We start from the raw sequence: 19,677 nt of genomic DNA on the forward strand, positions 1-19,677 counted from the left end.
TGGGTACAACTGCACTTGCATCTTTCTGTCACGAATCATTTGCTGTGAGCAAACCTGTGGAGGCCCATAGAGAGGAATGGAAGCTTCCTGCCAACAGCCACATGTGGGAGCTGTTTCTCCTGTTTTACTCTTTGCTTTTCAATTTAGTATATAAACTTTAAAATAATGCAATCTATCTTTCTCTATGTGATCTCTTTCATTACTTTTTAAACAATGTATCAAAATACTACATATTCATAGCAAAAAGAAGATAGCCAAATAATTCTAAATAGTTTATAATGAGAAACAGTAGTTCCTTGCCTTTTCTTTCAGAGTCTCAGCAACTGTTATCAGCCAGAATTTGATTAGAGAAACAGAACCACTTAGGAGCGATACAGAATAAGGAATCTGTAAAGGCAACTTTACCTTATACAATTGTGGGAGCTTGCTGAACGTTCTGTGCAAAGCTGTTGCTTCTGTGTTTGGTGTCGGGGCCTTAAGTCAGCAGGGCAGGCAGTCTGGAAGGGAAGACAGATTTCAAGTGGAGGACAGGAAAGAAAAACTTGAAGCTACATTAGTCTCTTACCCTCGCCAAACCTCCAATTCAGATGACACAGGCACTAGGCAGAAGACGCTGGTGACCTTTACCACACAGCTAAGCATGCGCCTGGCCCAGGAGTGGCTGAAGCTGAAGGAAGTCACTCCCGAGTTCTTTCCTAGAATCATGATGTGAATACAGGAAAATAACGAAATCACTGACTTTATTTCCTCAGCTGGCCATTCATCTCCCTTTCAAGGGTTTAAAAACTACTATTTATAAAATATTCCAGATATGTATAGACTAAAAGCCAGTGGTTGTTTACCACCAGTTGGGCAGTATGCAAACAAACGTGTGTGTGTGTGTGTGTGTGTGTGTGTGTGTGTGTGCTTATTGTAAAAAATTTGGAAAATACTGCATGTTAGAGAAAATTTGGAAAATACTGCAAAGTATAAAGCTGAAAAGAGTAGCTGCAGAAAACCTCTGTTGACATGTTAAAATTCTGGAGGCATTTCTGTCTTTGTTTTGTTTTGAGACAAGGTCTCACTTCTATCACCCAAGCTGGAGTGGTGGCATGATCATGGGTCACTGCAGCTCAAGTGATCCTCCACCTCAGTCTCCTAAAGTGCTGGGATTACAGGCATGAGCTACTGTGCCTGGGCTCCTTCCATCTTTTATAAAAGATGCTTCTTGTTTGCAGAATCGCTGTCATACAGTTCTACATTCTGTCTTTTTTTCTCTTATTTATTGTGAACCTTTCTGTTATTACTAGCAATCTTCCTCGTGGGTCACCATTAAGATGTGTTTAAATAAATTACCATGCATTTGTGCATCTGACCCAATAATTAATGGCCCACCTCTTGTGGGTCATTTGGGTTCCTTCTCCTTGGCACAGACCTTCTCCTGGCTTATGTTTCTTGGGTGTAGGAGGTACACCCTCCTACCAAAGGTATGGCTCACACACTTGGTATGAAGTAAACAGCACAGTTCTTCAAACATGTCCAGGGCAGCCAGACAAAATCCACAAAAATGCCTCTCCCTTTTCTGGGCATGACAGAAACTTCATTCTAAGCTTGTGCATTGTTTATATGTAGACACAACACACATGCATGTGTATAAAGCAAATAAATACATTTCCCTCTATTGTTCATTTGATTTCACCTACTTATGACTGAAATGGAAAACTTACTAGGCCTGGAAAAGTCTTTCACAGCCGGGAACTGGAATGGTTTGGGATAATTTCTTTCAAATGCTCATGTTAAGCTTTATTTGTCTTAAGAGAACTATTTAAAACTCATCTTAAAAACAATCTAATACTAACCCAGAATATAACAATCTAAGTTTTACTTGACTATTCACAATTTAAAAGTTTCAGCCAAAGTTAATATGAATTAATAACTAAAATACCAACAAGCATTTTAGTTAACAGTATCTAATTCAGACCCTACACTCAGCATCTCCCATAAGCAAGAACCTGGGTTAGGTTATGTGGAAGTTAGAGATGAGTAAATAAAACACAGCATCCCTGCCCTACAAGGAACAAAGGGATAGGAATGATGATGGAAGTAGAAACTTAAATGTGATGACAATAGGATAGAGATTGATTTCAAAAAGCCATGGGAATCTGACAAGGTCTCAAAGAAAGAATCTGAAGGCATTAAGAAAGGTCTTTGGAAGGTAGAATTGGACAGAACAGTACGAACAAGGGCTCAGAGCCAGAAAAATTAGGCGGGTATACGGGGGAAACATTTTAGTGGTAATGAGGAGACAGGGCTGGGAACACAGACCAGGGCCATATCAGGTTTGGCCTCAGCAGAGAAATGTAAGCAATGGGAACCATCGCACTGGGTGAAATTCCATCTTTATTTTAAAAGATGGTACACAACCATCTACCAATTTATAAACAGATGGTCAATTTATAGATTTTTAAAAGTCTACATTTTAATATTTTACATTGTGTTCATTTTATTAGCCATTTCTGGATTTTCCCAAAATCTATTACGTATTAATGATGAATCTATCTACTCCAAATTCTTTTTTTTTTTTAGATGGATTCATGCCCTGTCACCCAGGCTGGAGTGCAGTGGCACGATCTCAGCTCACTGCAGCCTCTGCCTCCCGAGTTCCAGTGATTCTCCTGCCTCAGTCTCCCGAGTAGACTAGCTGGGATTATAGGTGCACGCCACCATGCCTGGCTAATTTTTGTATTCTTAGTAGAGACAGGGTTTCACCATGTTGACCAGGCTGGTCTCAAGCTCCTGACCTCAGGCGATCCTCCTGCCTCGGCCTTCCAAAGTGCTGGGATTACAAGCGTGAGCCACTGCACCTGGTCTCTACTCCAAATTCTAAGTACTATACTGTTTTGGTTTTAAATACCATTTTTGGTTAAATAGCCCCATTTAAATTGTTTAAATGAAATAAATACATCCAAAGTAAATACATTGTGAAAAATACATTTTAATCCAAAATTTTTGAATATTAGCACTTAGAAAGTCATTTACAATCAATTTTACTATAACCTTTGTGAATAAAGAGATCATTATGTATGTGTAGCTACCTACAGTTGTTTCTTTCCAACTCACAAACCATAACTATGTGGGAAAAGGGTAAGAGTTAAAGCCACTGCAGTTCAAAATCATTACAATCAACTTAGATTCTGCAAATTTTCCCAGGGTTGAAAAATGCTGGTTAAATCAGGACAGAAGTGGAGGCAAGTAAGTGCACCTACTCCTCCATTTTACATGTTGCTCCCTTACTTAACTGGCAAAGACCTGCACCTGAATTCTAGACAATTTCATATACAACAGGCTTCTTATTACGGGTCCACAGCAGATGGTTTAGGGTAGACGTTTTAAAGATATCAATGCTAATGGCCTACCAGTGACTTTCATGACTTCCCAATCTTCATTTTAATGGTAGTCAAGAAACTATCAAGCGGGATGCCTGATCTCAACATGTTTCCGCTGTGGCTTTGGTGAAGCTGACTATCTGCAGTATAAAATCTTATGGTTTGATTGGAAGTCTGGTTTTTGACTAGAAACAGTAAAGAGCAGCTTTATTAAGATCAGTGGAATGGTTCTGACTGCCTGTTTGCTACAGAAGGATTAAATGAAAGTTTTTCTTTCTTTTTTTTTTTTTTGGAGACAGAGTCTTGCGCTATCACACAGGCTGGAGTGCAGTGGTGCAATCTTGGCTTACCGCAACCTCCACCTCCCGAGTTCAAGCAATTCTCCTGCCTCAGCCTCCCGAGTAGATGGGATTACAGGCCTGCACCATAACACTCAACTAATTTTTCTATTTGTAGTAGACACAGGGTTTCATCATGTTGGCCGGGTTGGTCCTGAACTCCTGACCTCAAGTGATCCATCCACTCAGGCCTCCCAAAGTGCTGGGATTACAGGTGTGAGCCACTGCGCCTGGCCTAGATGAAAGTTTTTAAAAGCCTGGGCTAGTAAAATCATCCACCAATCACTTTTCTTATGGTTAAAGCAGGCAAAAAGCTGTCACAGCATTTTTGAGATGAGAACATAAGGCTTGTGTGGCTTTATGATAGATACTGTTAGTCATTTTATTTGATTAAGCCCTTGGTCAGTCATCTATACCTTAATTAATATTTTGTTCTTATAGAAAAATATAAAATGTCCATTTTATGAGTTTCTAGAAATAAATAATGGAGAAAAATAGATACTACCTGTTCCTAATGGTCTCTCTGGAAATTACAGCTTTTGCCTAGGAAGATACACATATAGAATATCATTTAAGTTCAAAACATATTTCATTACATTCTATCCCTTTTAATTTTTTGTTTTTTTGAGATGGAGTCTTGCTCTGTCACCCAGGCTGGAGTGCAGTGGCACCATCTCAGCTCATTGCAACCTCCACCTCCTGGGTTCAACCAAGTCTCCTGCCTCAGCCTCCTGAGTAGCTGGGACTACAGGTGTGCACCACCATGCCTGGCTAATTTTTATATTTTTAGTAGAGACAGGGTTTCACCATGCTGGCCAGGTTGGTCTTGAACTCCCAACCTCAGGCGATCCGTCTGCCTCAGCCTCCCAAAGTGCTGGGATTAAAGGCGTGAGCCACTGTGCCCAGCCATTTTATTTTTTTCCAAGACAGAGTCTCACTCTGTTGCCCAGGCTGGAGCACAGCAGCACAATCTTGGCTCATTGCAACCTCCGCCTCCTGGGTTTAGGTGATTCTCCTGCCTCAGCCTCCCAAAGATCTGGGATTACAGGCAAATGTCACCATACCTGGCTAATTTTTGTATTTTTAGTAGAGACGGCGTTTCGCCATGTTGGCCAGGCTGGTCTCGAACTCCTGACCTCAGGCAATCCACTTCCCGACCTCAGGTGATCTGCCTGCCTCAGCATCCCAAAGTGCTGGGATTACAGGCATAAGCCACTGTGCCTGGCCCTAACCCTTTTAATTTTCTAAGTAACCAGTAATAAATAATCTAATGATTACTAGGTAGTAGAAAAAAACTTTTGAGTCATTTTTCCAGCTAAGAATTTCATTTAAAGATACCTATGACATATCCTGTGGTACTAAGAAGATCAGAGAACTGGAAATCCAGTTTTTTTGTGATATTTTTAAGAGACAGAGTCTCACTCCATTGCCCAGCCTGGAGAGCAGTGGTGCAATAGCTGGGACTACAGGCGTGAGCCACCACACCAGGCCTGGAAATCCAGTTTTAATTTGTGAACTACAAATGGTTGGCAACTGTTTCCTTAATTGTTATTGCAGGAGTAGGCCCAACATGAGTCCATATGTAGCCCTTCTCTGGTCTGGTGGGAACTGTGGGAAATGGTGATGACCGTGACTTGAAATACTCAGAAGGTGCATGACAAACAAATTCCAAGTATTCCATCTTCCTTGGAAGATCTTCCTCTGGCCCTGGAAGGCAGCCAAGGGAAAGGTTAAATACATTTTTGACCATATACATCATTTTCATAAGATGTTAAAATTTCTAGACACTGGGAGAGACCACTCTGGGAGCAACCTGGCATTAGCCCTTGAAACATGCAGTACTTTGAAATTATTCTTAATCATTTTTTCTTCTTTAATGGCTTAAAGAATACAGAATTCTCCCAAAAACAGTGATTGAACACTTGCATCATGTTTATTTTATACCCACACTGTTGTAAGTTTACACATATCAATACCTTCATTCCTCACAGCAACCTTCTGAGGTAGGCATTATTATTATTCCCATTTTACATATGAGGAAAGTGAGGCAAGAGAAACTAAGAAATTTGCCAAAGTCACATGGCTGGTAAATGGCGGGCTATGAACCCAGACACTCTGGCTCCAGAACTGGTGTTCTGACCTCACGCCATGCTGCCTCGCTGTAGGACAAGGATGCATATCAGAATCTGGGGATTAGAAAGAGGAGGCAGTAGAGGAATCCCGAAGGTGATTCTGATACATCACTGCCTCTGCTGGGATCCTGACCCATAGATACGGTAAATAAAAATTCTATGTACTTATAAGCAGAAGGCTAGAACTGTTTGGTAATGTATCAAACTTGACATGTAGGTGAGAATAACAGTGGTATATTATTTGTCCCTGGAGTTCTCTTCAAAAAAAATTTATGCTTGTCCTCAGGATGCAAAAGTAATGATGCATGCTCATTGCAGAAAGATTAAAAAGTCTGAAGTAACTTTAAAAATCTGAAAACTTTTAAAATTGTATTAATCAGTAAATTCTTGTGAGTCTATGTCAAAACTGTTTTGGCAGCTTTGAAATTAACAAAAGTACAGCAGCTGCCATTTCAACTACCAGCCTTTATATTATAAAGGCCTAAGATGACATGTGTAGCATGCAGAGGTACGCATACTGAGAACTTGCAAGTATGGGATAACTGGGATAGTTCTTTTCTAAATTATTTTTGAACAGGTTTGTATAAATAAGTAACCTAAATAACCAAGTTCCTGAGCAATAAATTCTTGTAGTACAGTTTAACCCTGGGTCACTCTAAAAAAAACCTTATCCGTATCACTTCTTAGTAGATGCACATTGCTCTAACTCAAAATAACTGATAGCACTCAAACTCCAGCTACATAAAATGCCTCATATTTTCTATAAAGCTCTAATTTTTTTGTACTTAATTATACTCATGCTTTTTTTCTTATGGACTGAACTGCATCCCCCCCATCCTCTAAATTCGTATGTTGAAGCCCTAATCCCCATGTGATGGTACTTGGAGATCAGACCTTTAGGGAGGCAATTAAGGTTAAATGAAACCATAAGGGTGGGGCCCTCATCTGACAGAAATGGTGTCCTTATAAGAAGAGACACCAAAGAGCTCTCTCTCCATTAAAGGCCATGTGAGGACACAGCAAGAAGGTGGCTATTTACAAGACAGGAAGAAAAGCCTCCCCAGAAATCCATGTTACCAGAACTTTGATGTTGGACTTCAGCCTCCAAAACTGTGAGAAAGTGACTTTCTGGTGTTTAAGCCACTCAGTCTGTGATATTTTGTCCTGACAGCCCAAGCTGACTAACACACTTTTTTACATAATATTGGAGAGTTAACTAAGTTAAAGAACCTGTGCCATTTGTCAAACTTGCCTATGATATAGGAGGCGGGATCAAATTGGTCTCTGGGGCTAGAGAGGGTAGGAATGAGCCACGTCAGTGCTGCACTCTTCTCGCAATACTGGTCCTGGATAAAACCTCTGATTTGAGCGTAGTAGGGCTTTCCATCTTGTTCATCAATCACAGAAACAACATCACCAATTTGGTAATATACTCCCTGGGTGAAAGAGAAGATAATCCCACATTGAAAATAAAAATAGAACACCACAGCTATGAATGAACCTTAATAGGTAAGCAAGTTTTCAAAGTGGTCAATAAAAGGTGTTCAAGATAGTCTAATGTATCAATCAATGTTTATATGTTTGGTGCCAATTGTAAAGTTGTTTCACTTTTGAATGAAAATTATACATACACATTCGAGGGTGCATATATGACAGCTGACATCTGGAGAAAACATTTATTCATAAAGTACTTTGATTTTATATTGCTATAATACTATCCCTACTTTTTAAAAAATAGATTTTATTTTTTAAGAGGTTTTAAGTTTACAGTAAAATTGAGCAGAAGTAGAGAGATTTCCCATAGACTCCCTGCCCCCACACATGCACATCCTCCCCTATTATCAATAACCCCACCCACCACTGGAGTGGTACACTTGTTACACAGATGAACCTACACTGACACAGCACCATCAAAGACCAGAGTTCACATTAGGGTTCACTCTTGGTGCTGTGTATTCTATGGGGTTGGGCAAATGAATAATGACATGTACCCACCATTACAGTATCATACAAAGACAGTATTAATAGTTTCACTACCCTAAAAATCCTCTGTGCTCCGTACTGTCCCTACTTTGTTCGCCACAGTCATGAAGTGGTAGTAAGGTTAAACGGCTTGCTGAAAGTCATAGAGACTGCAGCCGAAGCTCCTACATCAGCTCAGTAGTCTTTCTCTGTACTGTGTTGAAAATCAATGCTGATTTAATAAGAATGCATTCTACATGCCACCCTCCCCAACCATCCATTCAAAGAAAATAGATACCATGAATTCAAACCAAAACAAATTCAAACCAAAAATAATCTTTGGATTATAGTCTTCAGGATATGTTTACCTCAACCTATTGTACATCTCCTAGACTCACTGCTGCCTTTCTCTTCCACTCCCAGTTGAGTTTTATATCCTTCCACAACAGAACTACTAGTACTTCTGGAATTCAAGGCTTTGTGTCTCATTCATTTCTGTTCCACTTTATACCCAACTAACTAATGTGTACATGTCCTGTGTTAAATCTTCCCTATGACTCTAGCATCCATCCTATGTCCTCTTTCCTGGGTCTTGAGCTGGAAATAATCTCTCCTCTAAACACCCATAATGGTTGATCCAAATCTTTATGACATCCAGCACCTCCTTAAGTGGGAGTAGTTTTCTCGGCGGGATATACTGTCCTTGACTATGGAAACAGTGTAATTAATTGCTGCTTCCCTTCAAACAGGGACTTGGCAGCAGGTAAACCTGCAGGAATGTGTACCTCAACCATAAAAACACTTCTGATGAAATACTTCCAGTAACGGAACTCTAACATAGCACCTGATAGGCCAGGAGTTTTTTCCTGGTGGACCCTTTATCCAAGTGTCTGACGGTGGCTGTTTCATCTGGTCACTATGGATGGGTCTGGTCTATGCAGGCCAGTCTGTTACTTGCTAGTTCCTACCCATCAACAGCTGGTCCTTCCTCCCAGTCATTAGTCCAAAGTTATTTATCATATCGTTTGCATTTATGGTTTGCTTTGTCCACATGTATAATCAATATTCCCAAATTCTAAATGAGAATACTTGCTTATCATAGGCTTATCATGCATATCACAGCATACTCAAATGTATGCTGAATGAATATGAATCCAAAACATCTGCTTTCATAGTGTGAAGGCAGAAATGCAAAGACAATGTCTTAGTGAAAGATTCCAGTGGTAGGCAGGGCCTGGCACATAGTAGGTATTTATTAATATGTGCTGTGTTGTGTACATATATATAACACCAAACAGGACTAAGTCACTGATCTGAGTGGTCTCCTCATTTGCTGAGAGGATTCAAGGTTTCTGGTGGAGAAAAAGGATCCACAAGAGAACAGCACTAGCTTAGGCATCACCAGACCTGCGTTCATGGAGTTGTTCTGCCACCGCCATGCTCCAGGGAGGCCACTCAGCCGTTCTGGGTCTTGGGTTGTCACACTCTTGACCGCTGACCCCAGTGGCTCCCACTCAGGCTCCTCTTGCATGCCTGATCTGGGCTCTAGCTCAGTGGCTGGCAGTGACCTCTTGAACTTGCCACCATGGTGCTGCATGCCAGTGGCACTGCTGTGACAGCCCCCACAATACTGGGCATTTGCAACACTGCTTGACTACTTTGTAGGATTATTGTCCTTACCATTTAATGAACATGGGTGGCAGACAATACGAAAGTACAGTCAGTCACAATAATAGGTCCCACACGCCTTTCCATGGAGACACACATGGAAATCATTAGCACACTAAACCCGTAGCTCAACAAGTTGCTTCTAGCCTTAATCTGTAAATTGTGAAGGTAATGCACAAATATGAAAATATGATAACTCCTACATTCATTGAGTGCTTACTCTGCTAAGTGCTTAACACATATGATTTCACTTGACCCACTGAGGTAGAAACTATTTACAATTCCTATTTTAGAGATGAGACATCAGAGAGGTTGGTCCTCGTCACATAGCTAGTCACTTGCTAAAGCTATAGAGCCAGGAACTATGCTCTAGGCTTAAGCTCTGGTATGAGACTGCCTCACTCCATGACTTGTTGGCTATGTGATCTTGGACAAGTTAATTAACCTCGCTATGCCTCAATCTTCTCATCCAGAAAATGGGGATAGTAGTATCCACCTCATAGGGTGAACTGAATGAAATAAAGCATGCAAAATGTTCAGTCACTGATACATAGCAACTGTTTGCTAAACTTTAGATATTTTATTAACAATGTATTAAATGTTGGAAAAACAAGAGACATGTTTGCCTGTATACAGACTTCTTTTGTTGTTGGTTTTTCCCAGCCCTGCTGAGGAATGCCAGTGTAACCCTGTGGGGAGGAACAGTTTCAACTATATAGATTGTGGGCTTTAAAAAAAGTATACTTAAGGGCATAATCACTTCAGTTTCTCAGTCCACCTGGGTCAAGTATAAAGCACTAACTCACACCACTGTCCCCTAAATGATAGTTCAGATCCCAAAGCACCAAATAGCCTTCATTGGTTGCTGCCTGTGCCGTGCCAGGCCTGCCGAGCCTTGGGGGGGTCTATGTTCTAATTCCTTTCCTAAGACTTCTGGTTTAAACACAACAATCTGTCACTTCTCTCACTGAGGTATCAGATGTCCATGGACTTTGGCCCTAGGAAACCTGACCTCCTCATTCTTTTATCAAAACATCTTGGAATTCCTCTCACCATGGATTTCTAGTAGGTGTTAATCCTCACTACTGCCCTTACTCAGCTCAACTCCACTTAAAGGCATTTTAGAATCTCTGGGCCTACTCTACCCATCTGACACCACAGTCTACAACCTGTACTAGTCCAAATCCTGTCTCTGTCCTTCTTGTTCTTCAATGCCATCACACTAATGGCTCACAATTCCATGGCTCCACACTATACAATCAGCACTCTAAGAACACTTCCTATAATCTACACTAAAAAACAATACTTAAGATCCTCATATCATATGTCAGTAGGCACCTTCTCCTCCCACTTCTGCTCTAGATGAGATGTTTGAATAACAGTCACTCATGGGGGAAAATAGTTAAGAAGGGAACAAAAAGTATAATCACACCTTAAACAAATAAAGAGGAGAGACCTTTAGACTAATCCAACATTTTAGTGGCACATTACCCACTAGGCCCAACTCTCCCTTCAGTAACTCTACAAAAGCTTACCTTGTAGAAGATTGATTCTGCAGTGATTATAGTGGAAACCGACTCAGGAGCTTTAATGGGCTATGAAAATACAAAACACGTTAGCACATTCATAGTATGTATGTGTGTACAGGTATTTTCCCAGCCCTATGAGAGTTCTGTAATTTGAGAAATACTAAAATGTACTGTTTGGTGACAAGAACTGCAATAAAAAGATAAATGATTTTCTGAATGTTGTGGCAAAGCAGTCTATTTCCACGGCAGTTTCTGCTACTATTAGCTTAAAAATTGCTGAGACAAAGAACAAGCTTTGATTATGCTGCTGAAATCTAATGCAAAGTCCTCTCAGAGCTTCACTACACATAAACATTCCAGTTATAAAAATGTACCTGCTCTAATAGCCTGAGCATGACAGAATGCAAGTAATAAAAAATGTACAGATGAATACAAAGTGAAAAAGTGTCTCCTTGAAGACATTTTCCAACTCAACTATTTAGCCATAATACTCAACGTCGGTTTTCTAGCAAGCTGGAACTAAGGCTTTAGAAACTTTGACAGTTCTTAGTAATTTGCTACCATCCAACCATTTTTGAAATCCCTACTAAAGCTTCAATACATACTTTTATGCCACAACATAGAAAGTAGGCCTCCCCAGATGTGTCTTGCTTAGTAACATTGAAGAAAGGGTTGCAGACAAACGATAATGAATTAATTGCTGAGAACATGGTATACTATACTTAAAAGGAAAAAAAATGTGCATATGTGATACAAATACCAATAAGATATTTTGCATAATCAACAAATGCCTTGCTTAACTAAATTATAAAAATCTTAAATAAATTAGAAGCAACTACTCTGAAAAAGAAAATACTTTGGGGAAGGGAACATCACACACTGGGGCCCATCGGAGATGGGGGGCAAGGGGAGGGAGAGCATTAGGACAAATATCTAATGCACATGGGCCTTAAAACCTAGATGATGGGTTGACAGGTGCAGCAAATCACCATGGCACATGTATACCTATGTAACAAACCTGCACGTTCTGCACATGTATCCCAGAATTTAAAGTAAAATTTTAAAAAATTAATTAAATTAAATTACATTAAAAAAAAAAAAAGAAAATAGTCTGCCATCTGCATAAGTCTACTGCAGGGTCCCTTTGTGTTTTAGAAATAAATATGCCCGACTTCAAAAATGTCTTTACGGGTAAGTGAAACATTCCTGTTCTGAAAGAAAAGAATACCATACTGAGACTTAAAAAAATAGTCCATAATGCACTGTCCATTGTGTTTGAACATTATCCCTTGTTTATAAAAACTGATAATTTAATTGCAATAAAAATATGCTTTCAATTATTTCCAGCACAGGTCTTTCAACAATGTCTTTTCTTAGAGTAGAAGAGAGAAGGCTTAGCAGAATTTTTGACTCATATTCATCAAATACATCATCATCATAAGTCAATAAGATACATTTTCTGGGGCTTTAATAATAAATAAATATGCAAATGATGAGTTCTAGTGTTAATATTTACTTAATTTTTAAAGAATGAAAAAAAAGTTTTCTTAGTGTACCTGGCCATATCAAGAACCATAATCTCTCCTCTTCCTTTCCATAGAGAACCCCAAAAAATGGGCTCAAGGCTGATGTTTCTTTTAAACTCATATTTTATATTTTCCAGGGGAAAAAAATAAAAGCTAAAAAAAAAAAAAAAAAAAGGAAAGAGTATTATTACCTTTAAAAATAGTGAGCCTCCTGCAACAGAGCTCATTCCCTTTTGGGGAGTCTGGACCACTCCCCAGAATACTAAGGAAGGGCTACCAAGGGCAGAGTCCAAGTTCAATGGCGGGAAATGAAGGCAGTGGCAGGATACACACAACATCATTACAGTAAAAGGCACTGTCCACAAATATCTTACATTTTTCAATTTAAATATATGTCTTCTCCCTTTTCCTTTGGTGGAAACTTTCTTCTCAGCAGCCGGAGCAGATTTGTATTTAGTGTTTCTGAGCCGAGCAGACCTCCTGTGAATTTCCTGCTTACTCTGTTACACAAACAAATTAAAGAACAGAGAAAGAAGTAAAAAGTGTATACAGGTTGCAATACAATCATCTTACAAGGATCCCAGAGTATGTACTTTATAGGAGTATTTAACAATTAAGAGTGCGCCTTTGCTTTTCAACAGAGGTAATTTCAGCAACTGGGCTAAGTAAAACCGGAAGTTCAGCACCGGAATCTCGGAGCTCGCTGGATAGGCGTCTCCAGAGCCTCCAAAAGGTGTGAGCTGCTTGTAATAAGTCAGGAGGCGGAAGTAAGAGTCAGTCTGGGCCAAGACAAACACTATTCATTTGTTGTGTCTACAATAGAGAAAAACACTTAACAACTTTACTCCCTAAGGCCAGATAACGTATTAGGTTATGGCGCCTCCTACAACTGAATACTTAAGCTGCCATTTACAATAATGACATAATAATCTTACTTCATAACCTGATATGACAAAACCTTTAACAAGCAATGAGGTCCAGCACCTGCACTTGTGGCATGACCCTGTTTACGACTGTGTAGACGTGTGCATATTGAGATTTTCTTAAGGGCTTTACATTTTGGTTCTTATTGCTTTGAATTTCTTATAACAGGTGCTTTGGAATGGGTCAAACCAAAGATCTCAGTAGGAGGTGGGGAGGGGCGTTCCAGCCGGCAGGACCACGGCGAGCCGGGAAGCCCGGGCCCGCCCGCTCCCAACCCGCCCGGCCCCTGCCGCCTAGCGCCCGGTCGGCCTCCGCCGGCGGGAGGGGCCGGAGGAGCTCACCTGCTTGCCGCCCCCGCCCCCGTTGCTCTGCGGAGGAGTGGCGGAGGTGCTGGCGAAGGTCGCCGCGCCGAAGCCGCCGCCACCGCCGCTGCTGCCCCCAGTCCCTCCAGCCGCCCCCGAGCCTGCGCCCCCGCTGCCCGCGCCGCCCCGGCCAGTGCAATGATGGCAGAGGATCTCCCCCTGCGTGCCCTTCTTCCACATGGAGGACGACGTGGTCTTGCATACGCTGCAGGTGGGCTTCAGGCCCAGCGGCATGGTGGCCGGCTCGGGCGGCCCCCGCGGGCGCAGAGACACGGGAATGGCGGACGCTAGCCCGGCCGCCCCCTGGTCGGCCCACCACTCCCGGCGATAGGAAGAGCAGTGAGGGCGACAGCACCGAGCTGCCCGTGAAGGGACTAGGCCGCTAGCGCTGCCGCGTGGAGGCGGGAAGCGGGTTCCGCCGGTTCCGCCGGCTCGGCGCCCAGCACCAGCCCCGGGAGGCCCGAGGCACTGGGAAGCAGGACCGGGAACGGGATATGGCCGGCGGGGACGCGGAGGCTTCCGGCGGTGAGCTGGCCCCAGGGCCGCGCAGCCCGACCGCCTGACCGGAAGTGCAGCACCCGGAATTACTGGGAGCTTGCGGTAGTTCCGCTTGCTGTCGCCTAGGGGCGCGGTTCTCAAACTTTTTGGTGTCAGGCCTAGAATTTGCGGGGTAAAATGCAGGACCAATGAAATGTGACTTTCAGGTAAACGACGAACAATTGTTTTTAGCGTGAGTGAATTTCATGCAATAATGGTTTATCTGAGAGGAGTTTAACTGGGAGTCCTGTATTTTTATGTGCTAAATCTGGCAATCCAGGTCTGGCGTGGTGGCTCACGCTTGCAATCCCAGCACTTTGGGAGACCAAGGCTGGCGGATTACTTGAGCTCAGGAGTTCGAAATCAGCCTGGCCAACATGGTGAAACCCCTTCTCTACTAAAAATACAAAAGTTAGCCAGGCTCAGTAGTGGCGGGCTCCGGGGTAATCCCAGCTACTCTGGAGGCTGCGGCAGAAGAATCTCTTGAGTGCGGGAGGTAGAGCCTGCAGTGAGCCAAGATCATGCCATTGCACTTCAGCCTGGGGGATAGAGTGAGACTCTGACTCAAGAAAAAAAAAAAAATCTGGCAATCTTTCTCAGGACCCCTTTACACTCTTAAAAATTATAATTTGGACATGCCCCTACATCTCCCCCCAACCCATACTTTTGTTTAGTTGAATTCAGAGCATGCCATTTACGGACATCGACAAGGGATTCAGAAAATGCCATCCACTGACATTTATGTTTTAGAAATTGAAATTGAGACATTTTACAGCCTAAGATGTCAAGCGCACATTCTTCAGCCATTGGGTAATATCGTTGCAAGTCCCTTGGACTCTGAAGAGTATACCGATTAGAGAATGTGGAGAAAATTGAATAACTGGCTGTTATTCAATTCAAAACTGTTGGAAAACAGTTTTGGCTCTGAGGACCCAGCAGTTGACAAACAGCGGGCCTGGGACAAGCGCAGTATGAGAAGTCAGATCGCCTCTTCTAATGTCACTAGTCAGTACAGGCCTCGCCAGACAAGTCTCTCCTCAGCCTCATTTGGAAGAGCATGTCCTCTCTTCATGATCCTGGGTTTCCTAGACTTAGTATCCTTGGAAAAGTCTTGATGAATATATTGTGGTGGGAAGCAATGGGGAGAAACAAATGCCTATTATGTCACAAAACCACATTTAGTGCTTATGACAACCTTGGAATGAGATATTATCAGATTTTACTGTTAATTGGTGATCAACAGAGGCACTTCTGTGTGAACTGGCTGTCATTATAGCTGCTGCCGTTGGCACCAATTTCGAGGAGGACTTTGGAGCAGCCCTCTGGGGTGTGGGTTGTGGCTCAGTCATCCCCCCTCTAAATCTGTTTCCGTAACAGTAAAAATAAGTTTCCAGGACTCTTATGGGGATTAGGGCCAACTGTAAAAGTGGTTGAGGAGACTAGGTGAAGTGTTTAGAGCCTGCCATCCCAAAATATGCCACTTTGGCATATTGATTCTTCTGAGCCAGGGGCAATGGAGCAAAAACAGATGCAGGGAAGGCTCTCTGACCACCCTCTTTCTGTTTGAGGCAGAACATAAAAGTTCCCTTATGAAAGGTGCCCTTTCTGTACCAGGAAGAGGAGAGTATTATTGCTAGAGGCAGAGTTGCCACTGAGATGAATCTACAAACAAAACCTTACAAAAATTTGTAACCTATATTTTCCATTAACTTTCCACATACAGTTCTTAGTCACTTTCCCACAATTTGCCAGCCTTAGCCCAAGCCCCTTTGTCGTGTCACATCCCTGCAATTTATTGTTCTTTGTTTAAAAGGACATATAAGCTTTTGGGCCTAGTAACTTCTACAGGTCTTTATTTTTCTTACAAAGTCTCCTGTGCATGTATAAAAACATTAAAACTTTTATGTCTTTTCCGGTAAATCTGTCTTATGTTAGTTTAATTCCCATGCCCAGCCACAGAACCAGAGGTGAGAAGAGGCCAGGCATAGTGGCTCATGCCTGTAATCCCAGCACTTTGGGAGGCTGAGGCAGGTGGATCGCCTGAGGTCAGGGGTTCAAGACCAGTCTGGCCAACATAGCGAAACCCCATCTCTACTAAAAATACAAAAAATTAACTGTGTGTGGGCCGGGCGTGGTGGCTCACGCCTGTAATCCCAGCACTTTGGGAGGCCGAGGTGGGCGGATCACGAGGTCAGGAGATCGAGACCATCCTGGCTAACACGGTGAAACCCCGTCTCTACTAAAAATACAAAAAACTAGTCGGGGGTGGTGGCAGCGCCTGTAGTCCCAGCTACTCGGGAGGCTGAGGCAGGAGAATGGCGTGAACCCGGGAGGCGGAGCTTGCAGTGAGCTGAGATCGTGCCACTGCACTCCAGCCTGGGCGACAGAGCGAGACTCCGTCTCAAAAAAAAAAACAAAAAAACAAAACAAATAAACAAAAAAACTGTGTGTGGTGACAGGCACCTGTAATCCCAGCTACTTGGGAGGCTGAGGTGGGATAATCACTTGAACCCGGGAGGCACCTGGGCAACAGAGTGAGGGACTCTGCCAAAAAAAATATATATATATATATGGTGGGAAAGTTTTTCCTCACCTACAGTGTGAGGAAATCTAAGCTCTTGATTTCCATGCTCCTGAATGTCTCTCCATTTGGGAACATATACCTCTCCTTGCAGCTCATCTGCAAGAGACTCCCTCTCATTCACTGAAAACTTTGGCCCATAGCTCACCAGCTTCCTTTCCAATACAGTACACTGCCATGGTTCAGGTCAATATCCACATGTACAATTGTCCCTCAGTATCCATGGAGGATTGATTCCAGGACTCCTGATGATACCAAAATCCACAATCCACAGATGCTTAAGTCCCTTATATAAAATGGCATAGAATTTGCATATAACCTATGCGCACCCTCCTGTGTGCTTTAAATCATCTCTAGATTACTTATACCAAATATGAAATAAATGCTATATAAATAGTTCCTATATTGTATTGCTTTATTTTTATTGTCATATTGTTCATATTTATATTTATCTATTTTTGAGAATATTTTTGGTCTGTGGTTGGTTGAGTTTGTGGATGTGGAACCCATGGCTGTGGAGGGCCAACTGAATAATCACCCAACAGCAGGCTTCTCAATTCCTCCCCATCCCACTCATCTTCATCCTTTATCCTTGTCAGCTCCCCAGTCCCTGGCTGCTGTATCCTCTAATCTTCTTAGATGATTAGGAAGATTTACATTTTTTTCCTTGCAAGTCTTTTTTTTTTTTTTTTTTGGAAATTGTGCTTCCTTTTGAATACTTAATTAACACTGTTTCCTCTCTTGGATGCTACTATGGTAACAATCAGGTCCCCACCTCTCAAGAACATTGCATCTGACCAGCTGAGAGCCAGCGTGAGAGCCAGCCTCAACATTGGCCCCAAACCAGGGTTTTTGGAATAACAAGGAACAGCAAAAACCAGCCTTTCCCTTCACTTAGAAAGGAAGTATGAATAGGAGGGCCCCCATCTCCACTGTCCAAACAGAAAACCAAGAGTTCAGTGCCAACATGGAAAACAAAATGTATCAGGAATGAAGTACAGTACCCCCTCACATACTCAAGGTCAAAATGGGTTTGGGGAAATACTTATTTGACCATCTGGCCTCTTCTAGTAGGCATGGCCCCATACCAGCATTTTTAAAAGAAGATATTTTCATTCTTCTTACATTTCCTAAAGGGGTATAAAATCTACTAAAAGAGATACAATAACTCAGAGTAAATCAGCTCACTCAAAAGAATCATTCCTGGATAATCATTTTTGGTTGCTGAGATTATTCAGCACATTACTTCAAAGTGGCAAAATTCAGGGCAATCTGAGAAAAGAGAATTAAAAAGTGGTGGCCACATTTGCTGACATGTTTATGTAGGACACACATAACACAACTCCCATTTTTTTCAGTGTGTATGTCAAGAGCCCAAGATCCCTGATCATCAAAATAAGTTATTTTGTGCATTACAGTACACAGGACAACAGAGGGAATGACACTTTCTTGGAGGGTGTTGCAGGAAGTCAGGGACCCCGAACAGAGGGACCAGCTGGAGCTGTGGCAGAGGAACATAAATTGTGAAGATTTCGGCCAGGCGCAGTGGCTCACACCTGTAATCTCAGCACTTTGGGAGGCTGAGGCAGGTGGATCACCTGAGGTTGGGAGTTCAAGACCAGCCTGACCAACATGGAGAAACCCCATCTCTACTAAAAATACAAAAAATTAGCCAGGCGTGGTGGTGCATGCCTGTAATCCCAGCTACTAGGGAGGCTGAGGCAAGAGAATTGCTTGAACCCTGGAGGCAGAGGTTGCAGTGAGCCAAGATTGCAGCACTGCACTCCAACCTGGGCAACAAGAGAGAGACTCCATCTCAAAAAAAGAAAAAAATTGTGAAGATTTCATGGATATTTATCAGTTCCTAAATAATACTTTTATAATTTCTTATACCTGTCTTTACTTTAATCTCTTAATCCTATTATCTTTGTAAACTAAGGATGTATGTCACCTCAGGACCACTGTGATAATTGTGTTAACTGTACAGATTGATTGTAAAACATGTGTGTTTGTACAATATGAAGTCAGTGCACCTTAAAAAAGAACACAATAAGTGATTTTTAGGGAACAAGGGAAAACAACGATAAGGTGCCTGCGAGGTCGGGCAAAAAGAGCCACATTTTTCTTCTTGCAGAGAGCCTATAAACAGATGTGCAAGTAGGAGAGATATCGCTAAATCCTTTTCCTAGCAAGAAATATTAATACCCTGGGAAAGGAATGCATTCCTGGGGGGAGGTCTGTAAACGGCTGCTCTGGGAGTGGCTGTCTTATACAGTTGAGATGAGGACTGAGATATGCCCTGGTCTTCTGTGGTACCTTCAGGAAACTCTGCCCTGGTAAATTTATGGTCAGACTGGTCCTCTGCTCTCGAACTCTGTTTTCTGTTATTTAAGATGTTTATCAAGATAATACGTGCCCCACTGAACATAGACCCTTATCAGTAGTTCTGCTTTTGCCCTTTGCCTTGTGATCTCTGTTAAACCCTTGTTAGTAGTTCTGCTTTTTGCCCTTTGAAGCATGTGATCTTTGTACTTACTCCCTGTTCTTACACCCCCTCCCCTTTTTAAAACCCTTAATAAAAACTTGCTGATTTGAGGCTCAGGAGGGCATCATGGTCCTATGTATATGTGATGTCACCCCCGGTGGCACAGCTGTGAAATTCCTCTCTTTGTACTCTTTATTTCTCAGCCAGCCAACACTTATGGAAAATAGAAAGAACCTATGTTCAAATATTGGGGGTGGGTTTTCCCAAT

The 19,677-nt window shown here is 42.2% G+C and overlaps 1 protein-coding gene across 2 annotated transcripts; it reads right to left on the reverse strand.

The window, feature by feature from the left end:
• Positions 1 to 2,954: 2,954 nt before the first annotated feature.
• On the reverse strand, positions 2,955 to 14,317 carry GATAD1 (GATA zinc finger domain containing 1). 2 transcript variants are annotated; one of them, XM_005595525.4, is made up of 5 exons: positions 13,786 to 14,317; positions 12,895 to 13,020; positions 11,001 to 11,060; positions 7,088 to 7,271; positions 2,955 to 5,410 (listed from the first exon to the last, which is right to left on the reverse strand). In XM_005595525.4, exons 1-5 carry the CDS (start codon positions 14,038 to 14,040, stop codon positions 5,220 to 5,222), a joined length of 816 nt encoding a protein of 271 aa, XP_005595582.1. In that variant the 5' UTR covers positions 14,041 to 14,317; the 3' UTR covers positions 2,955 to 5,219. The 2 variants fall into 2 exon arrangements, 1 of the variants encoding a protein (XP_005595582.1); XR_012432684.1 differs by having other exon boundaries at positions 5,010 to 5,410; positions 11,001 to 12,673.
• Positions 14,318 to 19,677: the final 5,360 nt, after the last annotated feature.

Source organism: Macaca fascicularis, chromosome 3 (genome assembly GCF_037993035.2).
Source record: "Macaca fascicularis isolate 582-1 chromosome 3, T2T-MFA8v1.1".
NCBI classification, from domain to species: domain Eukaryota; kingdom Metazoa; phylum Chordata; class Mammalia; order Primates; family Cercopithecidae; genus Macaca; species Macaca fascicularis.

Bases quoted from the DNA above. Each gene is read 5' to 3' on its own strand.
- GATAD1 (XM_005595525.4), bottom strand. From the start codon at position 14,040: ATGCCGCTGGGCCTGAAGCCCACCTGCAGCGTATGCAAGACCACGTCG. The intron at 13,021-13,785 runs GTGAGCTCCTCC...TTTGTGTAACAG, and splicing joins GGGGCGGGGGCGGCAAGCAG to AGTAAGCAGGAAATTCACAG. The intron at 11,061-12,894 runs GTAAGATATTTG...GTATTTTCATAG, and splicing joins ATATATTTAAATTGAAAAAT to CCCATTAAAGCTCCTGAGTC.